The sequence below is a fragment of the Crinia signifera genome, chromosome 6, assembly GCF_055691185.1.
Source record: "Crinia signifera chromosome 6, ASM5569118v1, whole genome shotgun sequence".
Classification (NCBI taxonomy): domain Eukaryota; kingdom Metazoa; phylum Chordata; class Amphibia; order Anura; family Myobatrachidae; genus Crinia; species Crinia signifera.
In genome coordinates this window covers 187707304-187729243 of record NC_139222.1, presented here as the reverse complement: position 1 = coordinate 187729243, position 21940 = coordinate 187707304, and the positions used below count along the sequence as shown (strand labels likewise).

The window sequence follows — 21940 nt, the reverse complement described above, 5'->3', positions numbered from 1 at the left end:
GTAAATTTGCATCACTTACAATATAAAATCCATTGTTTAAGTGATAATCATTTACCAGCCAAATATATCCAAATATGTTATTATGTTATATATCACTTCAATAAATATGAAAGGGTAAATTGAATATACAATGAAACCCAATATAGCAAAATAAATAAAAAATCATTGAAAAAATGATTTGCGGTAAAATGATTGCAGAAAGAGGCAGGTAAAGCCCACTGGTAGGCAATAGGCGGGTGCTGCACAGTGTCTGCTTGTCTTGCAGGGAACACTAAGTGAGCATAATGTAAACCCACATCCAGGAGTAGATTAAAGATGGATAGTATATGCTGTTGTACCTCTATTTGAAGTGAATGCAGGATCACTGCTGCAGATGCACCCGGAGCATCCGGTCATGTACCCTACTCAGGATGCTTTAGGCCGTGCTGCACCTCCGATGCTGGCAGCCCCACCCCTATTCATACCATCATGAATTCAGGGAGTGGGGACAGACCAGCCCAGGTTGCACGACAGTCCTGCTAAGCTAATGTTCCCTAACTCAAGGGTATAGCTTGACTGAATCTGGGTATACAACGGACAATGGGCCTGATTCAGTGTTGTTCCACAATCTGCAAATTTGCAGATGACTGCAAGTGGATAGCCGCCATCCAGGCAGAAAGAAAACAAGCCCTGTGTAAGTCTAAGAGAGAATTGCGAATGGATTGCTATTCACTATCCACTCTCAAACCCATACGCAATTCATGAACTATCTAATGATTTTTCCAGTCTGTGCAAATGTGAGTAAGTCCGACCCTTCCACAACTCTGTGACTTCGACAGGCTGATCTAGGCCAGAGGTGGTGTGACAGGCCATCCCTAAAACTCCCTTCCTGGCAGTCAACCTCCAGGAACATTGAGTTTATGATCCATACGCAATTTGTGTCCCTATTGAGGCATTTGATAATTGCTCGATCTGCGAATTTGCTGATCAGCGATCAACTCTTAATCAGGCCCAATGTGTGTACTTGGCAAGATCTTTAGTGATGGGGACCTAGCAAATGCATACACATATGCTGATGCCCAATGAGCTATGGTGAGGGTGGAAGATAGGGTAGCGTGGGCATAGCTCTTGCTAGAGTATCCTCTATCGTCCTGCATGTACAGGAGACTGACTATGTCACTTACAATGCGTGGGAGTGTGCATTGTCAAGGACATTGGCCACTATTCAGATCTGATCGCAGTACAAATTTGTCGTCAAAATCATGTGCACTGCAGGTGGGGCAGATGTAACATGTGCAGAGAGAGTTAAATTTGGGTGGGGTGTGTTGAAACTGAAATCTAAATGGCAGTGTAAAAATAATACAGCCAGTATTTACCCTGCACAGAAACAAAATAACTCACACAAATCTAACTCTCTAAACATGTTACATCTGCCCCACCTGCAGTGCACTTGGTTTTGCCCATTTTAAGAGTTTGTTGCTCTGATCCGCCGGAATCTGCAAAATCGTTAGGACTGTCGTCCAATGTGTACCCTTTTTACTTGTGGATATTATGTTAACATGCAGATATTATCTTCATTGATTTCCAGAGCATTAACTGCGTTGGTGTGTCCTGTGACATAAGAAATTCTAGGAAAAAATTGATAATCCCTATAACCTGAAAGCATTTGCTATGAACAGAAGGCTTTATTGAACATAACAGAAGGGCCAGGATACAATAAACTGAATTACACCAGATGGAGGAAAAAGTATTACTGAAGTGAGTGTCAATCCAGCAGTATATTACTATAGCAGAGCGGCTTAAGAATAGAACAATAAAGGCACATTTGCACGCATGATCACACAGCAGGCGTACAGCGCATTATAAGTAATAATACGTGTAAATAAACAAATCATAATGTAGATTATTACATTTCTATTTCAGTACCAAACTACCCAAGAGGGACTATTTCATGATAAATAAACACTGTATATCCACAGCCAGTTATTATCTGCTATATAATTTATTTGACTATTGTCTATGGCAGCTGGCATAATTAAACAAAATTTAGTTTAATTAGTAAAAAGCATGGTAATTAAATTTGAACTTTAAGGCATAATTATGCTTTAAAGAACCACTAAATTGCCAGCGCTGGTTTGCTTATTAAATAAATTCAAATGACTATAAACAAGTAAACAAAATGGGAAAGTAAATGTGCCAGTGTATTGGTATTACACCTGCTATATCGGAGTGCAAAAATGTTTCTATCAATTCCGACTTATGCGGACCAAATGTAATAGGGTGTGAGAATCAGAAAGTGGGAGATTGTTAGAGTTTCCCATTTTTTTTTAAAGCGCCAATCATCTGCACTGCAATACTAGGTTGATTTTGCCATGTAACTGCTTGCCGTTTTAAAAAAAAAAAGGGTCCACCCGGGTCTAAAATACCAGGGCTTTGGAATTTACCAGGGTTTTTCCCAGATATGAATTCCAAAAACCCGGGTGCGACCCGGGTTGTTGGGATTATTACACATTGTTCATCACTGATTGACTCTCCTGGCGGGGTGCTGGTTGATTGGTGTTGAGGATGGACCTCTCTGATTGGCTGGGAGGGCGTGGCCCCGGGGCTGGCCTCTGAGGTCATTAGGGAACTGCAGAAAGGACAGCATGGCCCACTGGAAAGAGCAAGAGCTGAGAGCTGCTAGCAGTGAGAGGGGAGGAGACCCACAAACATATGACTGGAACAGTAAGAGATGCCACAGTGCACTTAAACATCTCAAATATACTGACAGCCATGTGAGGTAACATGTAACTATCAGTATATAAAAACAATAAAACTTGTTTACAACACATTCTTGTGTCATGCCATGCTTAATGCAATGCAGTCACCACACACTTTTCTTGACCCTATCTTGACCCTGTCTTTAAAACTGTCCTTTTCTTATGACACACAGTATATTGCAGGAAAAATCAGGCTTCTGTGTGAAAGGGGTCGACATGGAAAATACCCAGGTTTTTCATGCTGTTTGAAAGGTGGTCAGAGCTTTTAGCTGAGTCTTACCCGGGTTTTTGTATCCAGGAAATACCCGGGTTTTTGTGATTTTTTTGTCTGAAAGGGGTATTTATTTATTTTTTAACAGTTTCTTAAATACGGTAGTGCAGCATACTCCATTGTGCTTTACAATTGGACAGTGATACAACAAACTGGGTATTTACAGATAGTGAAAAAGGTGGGAGGGCCCTGCTCACAAGCTTCAGGAGAAGGGAGCCTATGCTGCACACCTTAGCTACTAATAATGGGATGTGCTACCTAACTGAGACTTAAGGGGATTTCAATGTGGGGGTCACAGCAGTTGAGCTTGCTCGACCGCCGTGACCCAGTCCCGTTCTTGGTCAGCTCGACCGAGAACATGCAGGCGGGATTCAATGTCCCGTCTGCAGCGGGCCGAGAAGGGGGCGTGACCGCGAGTGGCGGCCGGGAAGAGGCGAGCTGCAATAGACAGCTCGTCACTTCCCGACCGTTCTCTGCAGAACGAGCCCAACGAACCCTGCATGTTTTAGTTCAATGTAATTAATTTCTCACCTTTACCTCTCACTACTTTATCTCTCTTTTTGTTACCTCTCACTTACTTACCCCTGCTATTTTTAGCAGCCTCTCTCACTAACCTATCCTCACTTTGTTTCACCATATATTACTTTCAGTCTTGTGTTGCCCTGGGGTCACTCAGCTGCATCATTTTGGGGTGCCCTGTGCCCTAGATTTGTACCCCCCAAAATGTTAGGGACTTGCACGACTAATGAGGTCACCTGGACGCGGTGGGCAAGCCGTTACTTATGGCCATAAATGAGCGAAGAACCTCGCTAAAAATGCAAAATTTTATTGCAATATTTATTAAATTGGGAATTTGATTTGTGCACTGGCAACTTTGACTTTGTATGCAGTTTATAGAAAGTTAGCAAGACCTCTTTTAAAATAAATGCAATTCTTACAGTATTACAACAAATGGGGAATTAAATTTAGCACAATGTGCCACCGAGCATCGATGTCTGACTGCATGTATATTAGAAAGACATTGCACCTCAAAGAGATGTGAGGAAAAATGTGCAATGCCAGCACACGTGATGTGCCAATCTGGAACGGCACACTGCATCAATGTTAAATTCTCACCCAAGAACCTATGTCTTACCAACTCTAGGCTCCACCGTGCTGTTCATATTTTCATTAATAAATATGAATCTCCCTCCATCAAAATCTTTGGAGTAGTCAGATAGATACAGCAAGGATGTGTAATCAAATGATCCATAGGTCACCTAGAAACACAGATAAAAAGATTTCAGTCACAAAACTAGTTCTCAGCCTCATGAAAGGAACTTAGGTTCTCAAAGAAATGAAATAATGCATGACCCTGAGGCCTGTTCTATAACAGACTGAATAAAATATCAAAATCTAATATGTCATGTGGATGTTGGAGAAAAGTATTCCGAGGGGAGAAGCAGCAATGTACTTTGTACCTCAATGATGCCTCAATGATGTCAATGGTTTCTGCTTTATTTTAGCGCTGCATTTTATGAACCTTGGCTGAGTTCTCAAAATGGCTGCCTCCACTATGTGCATACACGTCACTTTACAAATAAACCCTCCAGCTTATACGGCTATAATTACACATACACAATGCCTAAAGAGAGGCTAAAATAAAAAATCATAGATGGTATGCATGCAGAAAAGATCATAGACCATTGTTAATGATCGGAGGGTACGCGCATCGCTATCTATGCACAGAACAATTTTAACATTTGGTCATTCCCATCGATGGGGAACGCCCACATTGTCCTTCAAATCGTTCTGTGTGTATGAGGCCCAACTTTCTGCACATGTTACATTTTCCCCACCCGCAGTGCATTACAGAAAGATTTTGCTTTCGAGTTTCTTCCTGAATAACCTCCATTGTTTGTTCACCAAAAGCTGACTTTTTTGGGCACCTTTTGACTCCATTGCTATGCATATTGCTAAGTTTTTTGTCACTAATAGTGTTGCATCTTATCAACTTTTGAGATGCAATGTTAAGTCAAATCAAATTGTATTGTGTTTTCCCATTCAGCCATACCATACAGGTGTAATAAGTTTTTCTATAGTGAATAATCACATACAAATTAGGGGGATATTCAATCTCCGGCGAGCACCTCCCATCGGGGAGATGCCCGCCGGGCCCTATTCAATGCTGTCTTCCCCGACAGCATTGAGCAGGGTATCTCGGCAGAACGAGCCCGACATCACTAGCTGTCGGGCTCGTTCTGCCGAGAACAGCCGGGAAGTGACGAGCTGCCGGCTGCAGCTCGCCTCTTCCCGGCCGCAACTCGTGGCCACGCCCCCTTTTCGCTCCCCGGCAGGCGGGACATTGAATCCCGCCTGCGTGTTCTCGGTCGAGCTGACCGAGAACGGGACTGGGTCACGGCAGTCGAGCAAGCTCGACTGCCGTGACCCTGACATTGAATACCCCCTTAGAATGTAAAACCCTGACCTTGTTAAATTGGACAGGTCCAGCTATTCTGTACACAATGGGCATCATTTACGTGCAGTTGCATTTGTACCAATTGTTGCAAGGTTTTGATGTTTCGTTACTTTATTTTGCCCATTTGCAGAACCCGTTGTCGCTGTTTAGATTGTGCGAAGAAGCCAATGAAAGTAACTTCAACCGCACCTGAATGACCCCCAGGTGTAGGAACAATCTCAAACGGTACACAATTAGTAGGCTGAAGCAAGAGAATTCATACTAAATATGTTGTCATTATCACCACTACCAGCAAGATGCCAACTCCATAAGCAGTCATTAAGAGCAGATGCTCCAAATTAGGCCTGAAACTGTGAAACTCAAACTTGCTACACATTTTTTGGGAAAAAGTAATGAGGTGCAGATAGGGCATATTTAATGCAGAAGGGATAAATATTTTTTACTAATATTCACGCAAATGTACTAAAATGCTCCGAGAAAAGACCATCCTATAGACCACATAGCTGGAAGCAGTGTGATAGTACAATGCCATCACACTGCTTCCTGGTTTGGGTCCCCAGCAGCTAATCTGCATGGGTGGCTAACAGCTGCTCTCTGGAAAAATGACCATATAAATAGCCCACACACTGTACGTTATCTGGAAATGGTGTAATCCTATAGCGGAACAAAATGCTTTGCACTTTGGCAGTACTGAAACTCAGAGAAAATTGAAAGGACCGTGGCAGATATCAGGTATCTGCTGTGATGCCTCCATAGTAAATTTGGGGATACTTAATATTTGTGGGTACTCCTGAAAATGGCTGTTTTCAGGGAATATCCTGCAGGGCCCTCCTACCTATATGTTTGTTACTACCCAGTTTGTTTAAGCACCGTTTCCAAATGTAAAGCGCAACAGAATATGCTGTGTTATATAAGAAACCATAAATAAATAATAGCTAAAGCAAAAACAAAACTCTACAACATTACTCCAGAAGGAATCTATTATATAATACATTCATATATCAAAATGTATAGAAATTATTTTTTTTTATTATTAAATAATTAAATATTAAAGTGTTAAAAGTAAAAAAAAAAAAAAAAAACAACAATGTACAGTACAGTAATTAGCAGCCAATAAGTCTTTTTTTTCTAGTGTGCTGAGGGAATGTACCTGCTAGATGACCTGGGAAATGGGAACTGTGTGGGGTCCTGAGGAACGAGTATGAGAACCATGGGTCTATTGTATGGTCAGCATACTCTTTTCACACTGCACCTCTGACCCGGGTAATTGCCAGGATGGTGACGTGTCGACCTGGGTCGAAGTGCAGTGTGAAAGTACCACAGCTTATAACCCACCAACCCGGCAATTCAACCTGTGATATACAGTAAGTATTGTTCCATTGAAAGATACATTTAAAGACTGATGCATACTACGGGATTAACTTGGTGTTCTTTAGCTGCCACTTGCATATGTTGACCTTCATGATACTGTATATGTGCACAGTCTGTTGAGTACTAGGATGTCACATTATTATTATTATTATAATTTTATTTATAAGGCGCCACAAGTGTTTCGCAGCGCCGTACAAAGGAACAATACAGGGAGACAAAGCTTGGCATAACATTGAATAAATAACAAGAATACAGTACAAATAAATAGCGCCACAGTTCAATACACATTACAGCTTGGATATAAGTAGTGAGGACTCAATCAACATACAACTAGAGGCTAGATGCCAATGATGGAGATGAGTATGCGGACAAAGATGGTCACTGAGTGTTGGAATATAGGAGAGCTGTGAGTGACATGTGAAGAGAAGTGGGCTTTGACAACAGGAGGGAAGAGGGCCCTGCTCTGAGGAGCTTACAATCTAGTAGGAAGGGGAGACAGACAGATTACAAGAGGTGCAAGCAAGTGTGTGGTGGTTAGATAGCAGGATGTAAACAGGCAAGGGGTCGGAGAACCACTGTACATGTAAGTACAGTGTATTTTATACTGAAGATAAGCAGGCCATTACCGGACATTGCAATGAATGCACAATTTCAGTGTGTGAGGACTACAATATGACCCTGTGCTGTCCTTCCCACAGTTACATTACATTGATGCACTCACATTAATGGCCTTAATCTACAGTGTTGGGCATCTTGGGTCATTAATAATCAGAGCCCTTTGCCTTTATCCCTTATCCGTGTTCAGTCTTCATCGATCCTGTAATCTTATGGGCCATCAAGCAAAGATGGATGTGAAAATTATTTGCTTTTCCACTTATACGGCATTGAAAAATATGTAATATTCTATGAAATGGGAGCCAATCTCCTTGCTGTGCAATATGCACTAAAAGGCTTTCAACTGACAATTGGAAGTAAAAGGACTTTTGACCGATCGGGCAGCAATAGTTATAGACCCCAGAAACATAAAAAAAAAGCTTTATTGTCCAGATAAAGAGGGACATAAATTGCCAGTGTACACTGCGAGATTGCTGTTATTGTTATTAAATTGCTCTGGATTCTGGAGGAGAATGACTCTTTTGATATATGCAGTTTATATGCCTGAATAGGTCTGCTCATTATTTTAAGGTCAGTGATTCATGAAAACATATTTTATTTAACACTTCCAGCAGTGTACAGGGGCAGCTGCAGAGAGATGTACTGTACTACTGGAGGACTCCGTACTAAAAGTAACAACCAGACAAGTTAGGAGACCTCTCTTCAACAGCAGTGAATAACATAATGGACCACAGCAACATACTGTAGTATCTATTACGGTTTAAAATAATGAAACATGGAAAACATTTCCTTGGTAGGAAAAATCGCTTGAGTATGTTACTTTGCCTTCTATTTAAATATTCAGTTACAGTATATGGAAACGACGCACCATAAAAGTACCACACAAAGGGGGTTATTCTGGTTGACAGGCAGCACTGCTTCCTTCGCGACGCTGCGTGTAATTTTACGCCGCTGCATATACCTCCACCCCCCCATTCGCAGGGTGAATTCCCCCGCACGGCTGCAAATAGATGTTTAGCATAAACATCCGTTAGTTTTCCGTGTGTTCTCAAGTAAAAAATGGCGAGCAGCTGACAGCCGGTCATGTCAGCTGCCTGCCACTGACACCCGCATCACTGGGTAATTACCATGGGAATGCCAAGCATTTTCATTGGAACACCCATGAAACGCTGGGCATTCCCGTGGGCACAACTACCTGCCGCATCCCCACGCACTCCGCCGGCAGTGTTGGGTGCATGAGCCCGGTGGATGCACACTTGCAGAAATGAGGACCGCATGAACCAGAATAAGGTCAAAATTGTGTGCAACACACATTTGCAGTACCCCAGTAGTAAGTGATTCCACATTGCATAAGGTGGGGAAGTTCCACAAAGAAAACAAATTGACGATACAAACAAATAGACTTACCATCTATCTGGTTTACTATATCTGAAGATGTAAATAGTAGAGAAAGCAGCAAGCTTAAGCAGTTTTACCTTAAAGGAGATATTTTCCAGCCCCACCTGGGGACTTGACAAATCCATTATTTTTATGAATATTAAGAACATTTTACCTGTGTTACTATTTTATATGTGTTTGTCTTTGTGTTTATTTGTGTACCAGTATCAGAAACCCCTATAATTTTAACATTAGTTTTATGATGTGCATCATCTTTTGCTTAGCTGCACTACATATAGTATTGTTGCATATTCCACTGACCTAGCGCTGTCCGCTAACCCAGCAGCTCTCATATGCCGGCAGCTCCTGCTCGATCTGTCATTCTCCGTTTTACGTGAGCTACAACACTTTTATTGCCTTTAGAATTGATCTACATACTTTTCTTTGTATATGCTTTTTCGATGTGGCACACTTATTTATGTGTTGCCCTTATTGTGTTATTTACCTAGCCATGCAGTACCGTAACTGTTGCTTTTATTCTTTTCCCACAGTTGTTTATGTATCACCATGGTGACGGTTTCACTTAACTGCTTTTGTGCACACGCTCCCGGGAGGCTCGATACTGTCGGCGCCCCGGCGCTCCTATGACGTCATTCGGCCACCGGGTAAGCAGCGTGCGGGGGATGGGGTGCCACGTAGGTGATTGATCACTTCTATATATGTAAGTGTTTTGTATTGTGTTCATTATGTCTTGATAAAGGACTTCAAGGTCCGAAACGTCGATATCTGAACCTGTGGTTACGTTTTCCTTTATATGAATGCTGCAATTTGGTCTGAGTGCTGGTTAACATTGTGCTTATATATATATAGATATATATAGATATATATAGATATATCTATATATATATATACCATATATACTCGAGTATAAGCCTACTTTTTCAGAACATTTTTTATGCTGAAAAAGCCCCCCTCGGCTCATACTCGAGTGAGGGTCCCACTTGAGTCAATAAGTTTTCCCACTTTTTTGTTGTAAAATTAGGTGCCTCGGCTTATTTTCGGGTCGACTTATACTCGAGTATATACGGTATATATTGTGGTGTATTGCGTATTGAGATTGTATGTATTATATGTTACATCAACCCCACCTGTAGTGTAACATGGTTTTGCACAGATGTTTTTTTTTGTTGTTGTTGCTCTACTTACAAACATGAATCAGGCCCAATGTACGTAAGTAAAGGGCTCTGTAATATTCAGTGCACACCCTTTCTATCTTTCTTAAGCCATACTGTTGCAGCTTGTTGTCATGTAGACCATCTAGACAATACACAATGCTGGCACAGTTTGACTTTTAGACATGACACCCATAAGTGCATATAAAATGCTAGATACAGTACAGTACGCTGCCATTGACTATTAAACAGATCTAATTTGACCACTAAGTAAGCTGAACAAATCCACTTCACCAGTATACAATGCATCAAAACGTTGTATGCATTGCAAAGGCAAATTCAGGCTTGACAAAAACCCTGTAAGAATGGTTTGAATAATGTGGTTGTGGTATATGAAAGATTACTATATCAATGAGATATACACAAATTCTACCAGCGGCAACTGCCAGAGTGCAGAAAATTTTGTTGGAACCTAGCCAAAACTTTATCCTTCTAAATCCACCAATACCCACTTTCCAGCTAGGAAAGGGAAGAGGAGTGGGTCACTGTGTATGAGGGGGGATATTTTTGTATAAAAGTATTCTTTTTTTTTTTTTAAATATTAAATTTTTATTGGGTCAGCGGAAACAAAAACACGTACATAACGGGCACAGAGATAAAACAGTGAGTCTAACATGAAGTTGTTAAATATTAGATCCGCTATTCCGGCTGTCTATCTTACACTCTAATTGGTACTGGTTGGTTTAATCTGCGCCCCAAAAATTACAGCTGGAGACCAGAGTATAATAACAATGAAAAAAGGAAGTTTAGTGAAGAGAGAGGGAAAGGACAGAAGAAAGATGAGAGGCAGAAGGAGGGGGGACAGACACACAGGGAGGCGGGAGGGGTATATATAAGTACAGGATGGGGATATTGCATGCTACCTTATGGATTGTAGACATGAGCAAGTTAGCTGTTTGGTAGGAGAGGTGGGGAGTGAAATGCGGTATCGTCCCAGGCCACGTTAGAGGAAGCTTGTAAGCCCAAGGATTCTCTAAAGTCCATCCATTTAAGCCATTTCAGGTGTATTGAGGAGGCTGAAGATGAGTAGCGAGCATTTACCGTCTCATATAGAAAATGTGTGTGGACCTTATTGATAACTCCTCGTATCGAAGGGGTTTCTGCCGATTTCCATAGAAGCCCTATAGCGGCCTTCGCTGCAATCAAGATATGTTTTAAGATGTAGAGGTCACCTCCCGTAACCGTACCTGAGTAATGGAGCAATGCTGTAATGGGTTCTAGCTGGATCATGTACTTCATCACTTTACCGATCAGGGAGGATATTTCTTCCCAAAATGGCCTAATGAGGGGGCATTGCCAGAATATATGGAGAATAGACCCGGGTTCCCCGCATCCTCTCCAGCATAAATGTGAGACCTCAGGCCAAATAGCGTGGAGGCGAAGGGGGGTGAAATAGGCCCTATGGCACAACTTAAAGAACATCTCTGTATGTAGTAGACATTTGGACATTTTAAACCCTGAGTATAGGATAGAATCCCAAGTTTCCTCGTCTAGTGTGATATTAAGGTCAGACTCCCACTTAAGCTGGGCAGGGAGTTTCCCTTGTTTCGTTGATGATATCAGGTGATTATACCATCTGGAAATTCCCCCTTTATGTGAGCCATTCTGTAATCTGGAGGCGATGAGAGTGGGGGCTGGCAGGAAGGGGTCCGTGCCTTCCCTTAGGGCGGATAACCAGTGTCTAATTTGTAAGTATTTGAAGAAATCGCCCCTGGGAAGCCCAAACCTCTCCTGAAGCTCTGAGAACTGCATCAGGGACCCCTCTTGGATCATATGTCCCAGGTCTTTAATGCCAGCGTCAATCCACCCGTCTAAACTTAAGTTGGTGATCGTTTTTGCAATTGCTGAGAGGGAGAGGCTGGAGCTTGGAAGGGCAACTCTTCCCAAACACCCTGGAATCCTGGCCCATACTTCCAGTGTCGCCCTCGTGGCCATACAGAGCTCCGGCTTTCCGGGGATGGCTTTATTGGGGAGCCAGAACATGTCAGTAAGAGGGAATTGATTCGCCATGATTTGTTCAATTAAAACCCAGGGTTTTGGGTTCTGGGTGTTAAACCAGTCCCCAGCTTGACTCAGAAGACAGGCCTGCCGGTATGTTTCTAAATCGGGGTATCCTGCCCCTCCCAGGGTCTTAGGTAGAACCATGGTTTTCCTTGATACTCTCGGTTTTGACCCTTTCCAGATGTATTTAGTGAATAGTGCGTTAAGTTTACAAAATAGCGACTTGGGGAGGTTTCTGGGGATCGCACGAAATAGGTATAGGAGCTTAGGGAGCAGAATCATTTTGGACGCCGCCAGCCTGCCCAGCCAAGAAATTTCATGGAGGGACCATTCCTTAATAAGTTTTTGAAAGGAGTTTATGAGCGGGTTAAAGTTGCATTCTATTAGGTGAGCGTCTTTTGCGACTTGGACCCCCAAATATTTAATGGCTCTCTCTTGCCAGGCGTAACGATATGCATCCTTAAGACGGGCTACTGTGGCTAAAGGGACATTTACCGGTAGGGCTTCTGTTTTGTTTGTGTTCAGTTTATAGTAAGAGATCGCAGAGTAATCGTCTAATACTTTATGCACCGCTGGTAGGGATTTCTCCGGTTGCATGAGGCATAGGAGAACATCATCTGCGAATAAGCAAATCTTATGGGAGGAGCTCCCAATCTGCGGGCCTAGGATATGGTCATCTGCTCTGATTTTAACTGCTAGGGGCTCTATCGCGAGGACGAAGATTAGCGGGGAGAGGGGGCACCCCTGTCTGGTACCATTGGTTATTGGGAAACTGGAGGAGAGGCTGCCATTTACAAACACCCTCGCAGACGGATGGGAGTAGAGGGCAAATATTGAGTCTAGGAATCTGCCTCCCAGACCAAAGCGCTTCAGCACTTCTTTTAGGTATCCCCAGTGGAGTCGGTCAAACGCCTTCTCTGCGTCCAATGACAGTAGTAGTAGGGGGGATTTAGTCCGATCGCACACCTCCAGCACATTGAACACTCTACGGGTGTTGTCCGGGGCCTGTCTCCCCGGTACAAAGCCCACCTGGTCCCCCCCTACCAGGAACGGGAGAAGGGGGGCCAATCTGTTTGCCAACATCTTGGCGTATAGTTTTAAGTCCGTATTTAACAGTGCAATAGGTCTATAATTTTGGACCGAGGTGGGCGTTTTACCGGGCTTAGGGATGGTCACAATCCTGGCCTCTAACATTTCTTTGGGAAATACTCCCGACCTGGATGCCTCGTTGAAGACGCTGGTCAATAACGGGCTCAATTCATATTTGAAGCATTTATAGAAGTTAGTGGGGTAGCCGTCTGGGCCGGGGGCTTTGTCTCTGGGTAACCCATCAATGGCGGTCTCTACCTCTAATTTGGACCAGGGCTCGTTGAGAGCCTGTCCCACCTCGGACTCCAGCTCTGGCAAACTAATACTGTCAAGAAAGGAGGTGATCCCTTCGTTCGTCGGCTGGGGGGTGTGCGTGTCGGAGTTCAAATTGTAAAGTTTAGCATAGTAGTCTGCGAAGGTGTCCGCGACCTGGGAGGGGTCGACTATTCTAGCTCCCTTGGAGTTGATCAGGAGGTCAACTCTATTTTTAGCTCTCCTCCCTCTCAGTTTCCTGGCTAACAACTTCCCCGCCTTATTGCCGAACAAATAGAAGCGTTGATTCAGCCTTTCCACATTTTTCTGGACCTCTCTGAAGGAGAGGGCGTTAACTCTATCTCTAGCTCGGGAGAGCTGTATACCTAAGTCCCTGTCCAGAGGGTTGGTTTTATGTGCTGCTTCTAATCTAAGGAGGTCTTCGTCTGCTATTCGCCTCTCACTCTCTTCAGCCCTTTTTACTCTGGCTGCTGCTTGTAATGCGGAGCCGCGTACTACTGCTTTCAACGCGCACCAGTGTGTAAAGATACTAGTGTCCTCCGGGTTGTTAACATCTATATAACTAGTGATTGAGTCTAAAATCGTTTTCCTGGATTCCAGATGGGACAGAGCTGAGCGGCCTAGGCGCCATGGACCCGGGGGGGCCCTGAAAGAACCCAGATCCCACACCAACCGTAAAGGGGAGTGATCCGACCAGGAGGTAGGCAAGATCTCGGCCTTAACTACGGAGGCCAAGGACCACCTGTCAATCAAGGCTAGGTCTATTCTCGAGTACGATTGGTGGGGATGTGAGAAGAAGGTGTAATCTCTGGTGTTTGGGTTTTTAGCTCGCCAGGCATCGTGGAGCTCGTACTCGTTGATGAGCTGTTTAAATCTCCTAGAAGGCCCTTGATCATGATTCCCTCTGTTGATGGGGGTGCGGGATCTGTCTATTGCTACATCTGGGACTAAATTAAAGTCTCCCAAAATCCACAGCGCACCCTTAGAGTGTTCCTGGATTTTAGAGAACAGTTTTCTACTGAATTTCAGTTGCCCTGTGTTGGGAGCATAACATGAGACTATGGTCACCTCTGTCCCGTCCAGGAGACCCACCAAGATCAAGAACCTGCCCTCTGGATCGGCATACTGTTTTGAAACGGAAAATGAGCACATTGCTGATATTAGAATGGCCACTCCAGCTTTTTTATGAGGGCCGTCTGCGGTGTAGCAGTGTGGATACTTGTTATCGAAGAATCTGGGAGGGGCTTTCTTAACAAAGTGGGTCTCCTGCACGGCCACAATATGAGCCTTTAATTTGTGGAAGTAGGCTAGCGCCAGCTTCCTCTTGTTGGGGGAGTTTAGGCCTTTAGCATTTATTGAGATAAAATTAATCATTACAAAGGAGTTTGGGGTGATATAGCCTACCTATCATCAGTAACGAAACATATAACCTGTCTAAATATCTTGCAGTCATCAATATCCCAGATATCCTGAGCAGTTGGGGGCGAGACACGGGGGACCCGAGGGGGATGAGGGCACAGGAGAGGGGGGGGGGAGGAAAGACAGAGGGAGAAGAAGAAGCCAGAGGAAAGAGGAAAGAGAGAAGACAGATAACAAAAAAGAAAACTAATGGCAACTCCACGGGGAGTTGTAGTGGGAGACCACAACGTGATCTTCCCATTAGAAAGGTTTGGGGGGTAGTGGATCTAACCCCCATGAGAACACATAAACATCAATGAATAAATATCGCCCTGTACCTAAACAGTGGGCTGTTTACACTCGTACAATTCTAAGCTAAAATAGTATCTAAATAGCAATAGTAACTGACTTAGAAGACAAAATAAGGTTGTGTGACTAGACTAAATGATAAACCATACCGTGTCAATACATTCTAATCCGATAGGCTATTGCTTATAAAATATAATAAAGCATTTGCCTAAGACATTGTTAATGAATCGGTTATAGTGAAAAAGGAAATAAATAACATATCAACTAGATTAACCCAGTCCTTCTCAGTTACTAAGAAAACTATATACGTTACTCCACCGAAGACCAGTCCTGCTGGAGTCTTCGGGCTGGAGAGGTCGTAGGAGGGGATTCAGGCAGTTTCCATTTCGCCAGCAGTTTCATGCCCTCTTCAACCGAGGAAATGGCTATTGTGGATCCCTCTCTTTGGACGAGGAGTCGGGTCGGGAATGCCCAGCGGTATAGGATGTTGGCCTTTCTCAAAGCCGCGGTGACAGGCTGCAGGGAACGTCTCTTTAGTAGAGTGGCTCTGGAGAAGTCACCGAAGAGCTGTAGAGGGCCTAGGACCGCCGCGGAGTCAGCCGAGGGTCTCGCTGCCTTCAGGAGAGCCTCTTTGATGTGAAAGTAGTGGACCCGCATCAACACGTCCCGCGGGGCATCCTCCGGGGCAGATCTGGCCTTGGGGAGTCTATGGACCCTGTCCAACAGGAGATCAGCAGGGGAGACAGATGGTAACAGTTTCCTGAAAATGTCCAGAACATGATCATTAAGGCTACTGTTGGATATGTTTTCAGGGATGCCCCTTATTTTGAGGTTGTTCCTCCTAGACCTATCTTCCATATCCGTAATTTTCTCGCGCAGGGCGCTCACTTCTTCCTCCAATGAGGAGTGAGAGTCAATTAACTCGTTGTGGGAATGCACCATCTCCTCCATTTTGGTTTCTAGCGCGTCCGTGCGGTCACCCAGGTCATCAATTGAGCGTTGACAGGATTGCAGTGACATGCGTATTTCGGACGACACCTCGTCCTTCATTTGGGTGAGCAGGATCTTCAAATTGCCCACTGTCAATGCCGCATCGTCCGGGATCTCGGTGCGATGCGAGGGTCCCGGTTGGGCCACAGGGGAGGGGGGCCGATTTTCTGTGGAGGGAGCAACTTTAGGAGGGTCGGCTTGTGATACGCCAGACCCCTGCCCACCCCCGGGGCCTCTAGGTGAAGGCTTAAAGAAGGGGACCTGGGGCACTGCTTTAGTGACTTTACTTCTTTTGGGAGGCATGATGGACTTGTGTATGGAAGGAGGGCGGAGGACTCAGATCAATGAGGACTAGGGTGTTTCTGAGCGGTCAGTAGGTTCTCAGCTATGCATATGGTACAGGGCAGCTAAATGTCTCAGCTAGCCAACAGTGTGCCTCATGGGGGCCAGACAGTTAGTTCACATGTCAGGCGGCATAGCCAAGGGGCCAGCACAGGCTGTGGGGAAGTAGCTGATGTTAAATGCTGATGAGGGGCTTCTGCCAGAGGAGGCTGTGAGTCACTTCCAAGGGTCTTGCTTTACCCTGGAGAGCCCAGGCTGTACAGGCCTAGCCTAGGTATATATGCTGTGTAGGGCCCAATCTCAGGGCCACAGCGACATCATTTTATAGCAGGGTTGTGACTTGTAGTGGGTCGAATGGCAGGGGGTTCAAAAGAGGGGGGGACCCAGAGGGACCTAGAGTCAGAGGGCAGCAGGGGTCCCAGGGAGTAGCAGGGACACGAGGTGGCTGGGGAATGGCAGTGCGCGCCTGGCAGGGTAGTGCACTGCGACAGCCCCGCTCCCCCTGTACTGCTGACAGGCTTTGATGGGGAGAGGGGACCAGATTACAGACCTGCACTCCCTGTTTCCTCCCACCGCCGGCCGCTGATCTCCGGAGCTCCGTCTGATGCCTCCAGGCAAATGGCGTCCTGGCGTCTCCCCGCCGGCTAGCTTCAGGCTGCTCTCGGGGTTGCGGTGCGGCTCGGACAGGGGGAGATGGCACCCCCTGCTTCAGCGCTGTGTAGGGCAGTCTCTCGGCCGGCTCCCGCTCTTCCTCCGGCTGTCTCAGCTTGTATCCGGCCGCCGCTCGTCGTTCGGGCCGACTTTCAAATCGAGGCCCCGGCTCCGTGCTGCGGCCTAGGCCGCAACCTGCAAATGCCTTGAAAAAGGCACTCCGGCTCCGCAGCTGTGGCGCACAGTCACCGGAGCCCGGGGGAAGCAAAGGGCTGTCGGTGGGGATGAGCTCAAGGACGGGAGGGTAGGGAAAAGGCCCTTTTTTAGGTATTTTGCTCAGGAGCTCCCCGCAGCCACGTCTGTTCAGCTCGCTGTCTAGGCCACGCCCCTATAAAAGTATTCTTTATAATAGTAATAAGCATAGGTGTGCGCAAATTGAGTGTTAGGGGTGCACAGACACCCCCTAATGCTGTGCCCACTCTTATGAACACCTCACTGCCGCTAGCAATACCAGCAATACCTTTTGCCAAAGACTTTGCTTTTTAGAACTGTATTCCATTAAAAGAAGCGCCCATCAATCAATTATGTGTGTTTTGCATTGTTACTTGTACTAGACCATTGTCATATCACTACATACCTGTGTCACCCATATATGTTTTTGACTTTATTTGCATGTAACACAGAGTAATTTGAAGATTAAAACTGAAATGGGCAGGAGATTATGGTGTCCCTGAGAGACGTTTTATATTGTATCGAGTGCCAATAGATGATGGTAGACACGCCTGATTGGGGGTGTGAGACACACCCAATGGAAGGTTAGACATGCCCAATAGGTGGTGCTAGGCACACCCCTTTCACGGTGCTACCCCTAATAAAATGTGCTGCATAGGCCTACGGTAATAAGGTTGAGACGACACGAGGCATATGGAATATGGATGAGATAAAATCTTTGTAAAAATAACCTTTCAAATGTTAATAACTTTTTGTGCTACTAAGAATAAAATTAAGAATCCAGAATATAAAAAAAACAATGGTAAATTCAAATTGATAGCGAAAACAGGTGCACTCCTATGAACAATGGTCCGGATTCTGGTTCACTCACAAAAGCAAACTCATTCTTTAATTGACAAAACCATGTGGGGCAGATTGAATATTTTTTTGTACATGAAACTGATATCTATATTGGAGTAAAAATACAGCAGTTAATATTTACCCTGCACAGAAACAAAATAACTTACCCAAATCGAACTCTCTTTGCTACATCAGCCCCACCTGCAGTGCACATGGTTTTGTACATTAAAAAGAATGAGTTTGCTTTTGCGAGTGAACCAGAATCAGGATCAATATCACTGTTAACATACCAAGCCAAGGTGTGGATAATATCCCTGAACCTTGATTTGCCCCATTGTATATGAGGGAAAGGGTGATATCAGGATACCAGTAAGTGTCTTTTGTGAATTTAAAGTATTGTGACTAGGGTGGCCAATCCCGCGATCGGGATCGCCAGGATCCCGGGATTTGGCCCCCAAAACGCCGGGATTTCAATCCCGGGATTTCGGGATTAGACTGCGCATGCCCCACTTCTCCTAGTACCCGGCAGAGCAGCACTGCGCAGCGCGACCTCTCAGCGTGACGAGATCAGAGGTCACGCTGCGCAGGCAGAGGTCGCGCCCGGCAGTATGATGTCGTGCCGCCCGCCCACCCACCCAGCAAGCCAACCCACCCAGCCAGCGCGCAAGCAAGCAGCATGGACTACCCATCCCCCCACCCAGCAACTGGGCTCCTGGCTCCCGGCAGTATGAAACTGACCGGCAACCCTGCTGCACCCGCAAATGTAAGTAAATGCAGCCAGGGCGTCTTTTTATTAGGAAAGCCAATCCCAGGATCCCGGGAATCCCAGGATTGAGCATTTTTCAATCCCGGGATTGAAAAAAATGCCCCGGGATTGGCTTCCCTAATTGTGACATATACAGTATGTACCTAACATTAATGTGAAGCTTTTTCAATTGATGTAATATAAATATTAAAACTGATTTCTATTAACTGGGTGCCTGGGCTTTATATATGCCATTTTCTCCCCTGCAGTATACCAGTAGCACCAGCAGGCACCAGGCACATACACACAGCATGCCAGCACTGTAGAGCTGATCAGTGCAAGATGCAAATGAACAAGCTCTTTCCACTCCATTCAATTCGTGACACTTAAAGTCGTGATGCGAAAACAAAAAACGGATGTGCCTGCAACTGAAAGTATCAAACAAATAATTTCTATGGGTTTTACGTTGATGTCCCTGAGGATACGCGCCTGCCCCAAAGCTTGCTGCTTGTTTAAAACTGTGATGATAAAAGCACACTTCCCTCACACCTCCGCACTCTGCCACAAACAAATGGTGTTTGTCAGGGAGAGCGACAGCTGGACAGCTCAGTCCTTAGCATGGCAGCAGAGAGATCTTCCTGCAAACAGAATCAGTGAATGTGACAGCAACAGTTTCACTCACCTAACCTGCACTCTGTGCCCACTAGGGAAGCCAATCCCAGGTCGTTTGTTCAACCCCTGAGATTAGGAATTGAAAAAAAAAATACTGCGGTTCCCGGGATACCCAGGATTGAGTTGTCCAATGAATATATGCGGACCCCAAACGAAGAAGAAATAAATGTTTAATCAATTTCCTCTCCTCCTACCGTCTCCTGTCACTGCAGCACAGGTGTCATGCAAGTTGACGACAACAGTAGTAGTCAGGGGGCTCAGCTTCCCTTTAAGGCCAAGAAGTGCAGGCCCAGAACCAGTCAACACACTAACACAGTAGCAGTTCACTTCTGGCTCAGCAATTTGGCTGCTTGGTTGCCTTGGCTCTGGCTGGCTCAAACTGTGAATTGGAACAGATCAGGGTGGGCACCATGCAGTTTTTTTTAATTAATGTATTGTCTAATTGTTGCGTAATTACCCTGGATACCTTTTTTACACTATTAATTCAAATAAAATTCATTTTTGATTGTTCACCCAACCACTGTGTATGTAAACTGATGGGTTTGGAAGGAAAGCGCAGGGTGCCCACCCCCATCTGTTCCAATTCACACAAAATCGGGTATTCGGTAGTGTACCCATGCAGCCAGCTGCTACTACCAAGCCACCAATCTGTGGCACAGGTTTCTCACCACCTACTCTAAACCCCACTCTCAAACTGTGCTGTGTCTGCAGGACGGTCATGGCACGTTCTCACTGTGCTGCCCCTCCACTCTAGCAGGCAAGTGTGGCTGAAGGGGTGGATGGGAGCATGAGGTTGCACAGCATGACCTCTGACATCACATCACGCTGCACACAGCCGGGGTAATACTGAGTGCTAAAGGTACTCAGTGCCAACCAGCATAAAAATAAATGAGAAACATGCCTTTATTAATCCTGAATACCGGAATTCAAATTCCAACAATTTTAGACCAAAATCCAGGGATTACGTCGATCCTGATTCCAGATTTGTCTTCCCTAGTGTCCACCAACCAGAAGTACTGTATTAACATCTCAGACGAGGACATTTACAGTAGGTACTATAAAGGGAATTGATGTTCAGCTACCATTGACACTTTCACTTAACTGAAACATTATAGTTAGATTTGTATCAATAGAAATTTCTATTCTTGGTCATAATTTATATAATCCTATGCAATATAAACCCTTTGAGTGCCAACATCTCTGTGAGAGATGTTTACAATATCTGCTAAAAATGCTAGCGTCACATTTGTTATATAGATATTCAAAGAACAAATGTTGTGTAAAAATAGACAACATTTCCTATATAAGGTAATCATTACAGGTCATTATGATGAATATAAATGTTTGCTTGCCAATTTTCACACATACAGTATTTTTGACAAATTCCCTTGGCAATGAATGGGGTAAGGTTTGTATAACATCATATCAGCTATCCAGCTTTTCAGGCACATTTCACTTGTGCTCAGTGCATTCAGGTTTTACCTTCAGAGATTAACAACAGTACCGCATGCTGAGCCATGCTGGGTTTGTGTAGATGCCAAGGGTCATTAGCTCCTAACTACTTCCTTACTGGGTTCATAAAGCCAAGCACCTGTTCAAAAACCATATATGGATGACACAGGTATGTAGTGATATGACACTGGTCTAGTACAAGTAACAATGCAAAACACACATAATTGATTGATGGGCGCTTCTTTTAATGGAATACAGTTCTAAAATGCTGGGTTTGTGTAGATGCCAAGGGTCATTAGCTCCAAACTACTTCCTGGGTTCATAAAGCCAAGCACCTGTTAATTACTTATTACCAGTCATATACTGTATTTAGCGCACACATATTCCGTTGCGCTTTACAGAGAATATTTGAACAGTCACATCTGTCCCTGCACCAGTGGAGCTTACAATCTATATTGTCTAATTTGTTGGCAGCCAATTAACCTAGCAGTATATTTTTGGATTGTGGGAGGAAACCGAGTACCTGGAGTAAACCCACGCAAGTACGGGGAGAACATACAAACTCTACACAGTGAGGGCCATAGTGGGAATTGAACCCATGACCACAGTGCTGTGAGGCAGTAATGCTAACCATTACACCGTTCGTGCTGTTCCCTGAGTGTCTTAGCATTCACTATGGCATATATTCAATGCCGTGGGCGAGCGGTGACTGCGAGCAGGACTTTTTGCTCGCAGTCACCGCTCACCCTGTCAGTATTCAACTGACCCCCCTCATACGCAAATTCCCCCTCGCTCCGTTTTTTGAGCGAGGGGGAATTTGCGTATGTGCCTCCAAAAGCTGCGAAAATCGAGGCTAATTACAGCGAGTTTGCTGCACTAGCCGCG

The 21940-nt window shown here is 44.8% G+C and overlaps 1 protein-coding gene across 1 annotated transcript in view; it reads right to left on the bottom strand.

Annotated features, from left to right (window-relative positions):
* OGFOD3 (2-oxoglutarate and iron dependent oxygenase domain containing 3) overlaps positions 1-21940 on the bottom strand; it is a 115877-nt gene that overhangs the window by 29006 nt on the left and 64931 nt on the right. The window contains exon 8 of the mRNA XM_083148431.1: positions 4145-4268. Within this exon, the coding sequence (XP_083004557.1) occupies positions 4145-4268 (124 nt within the window). The remainder of the gene's footprint in view (positions 1-4144; positions 4269-21940) is intronic.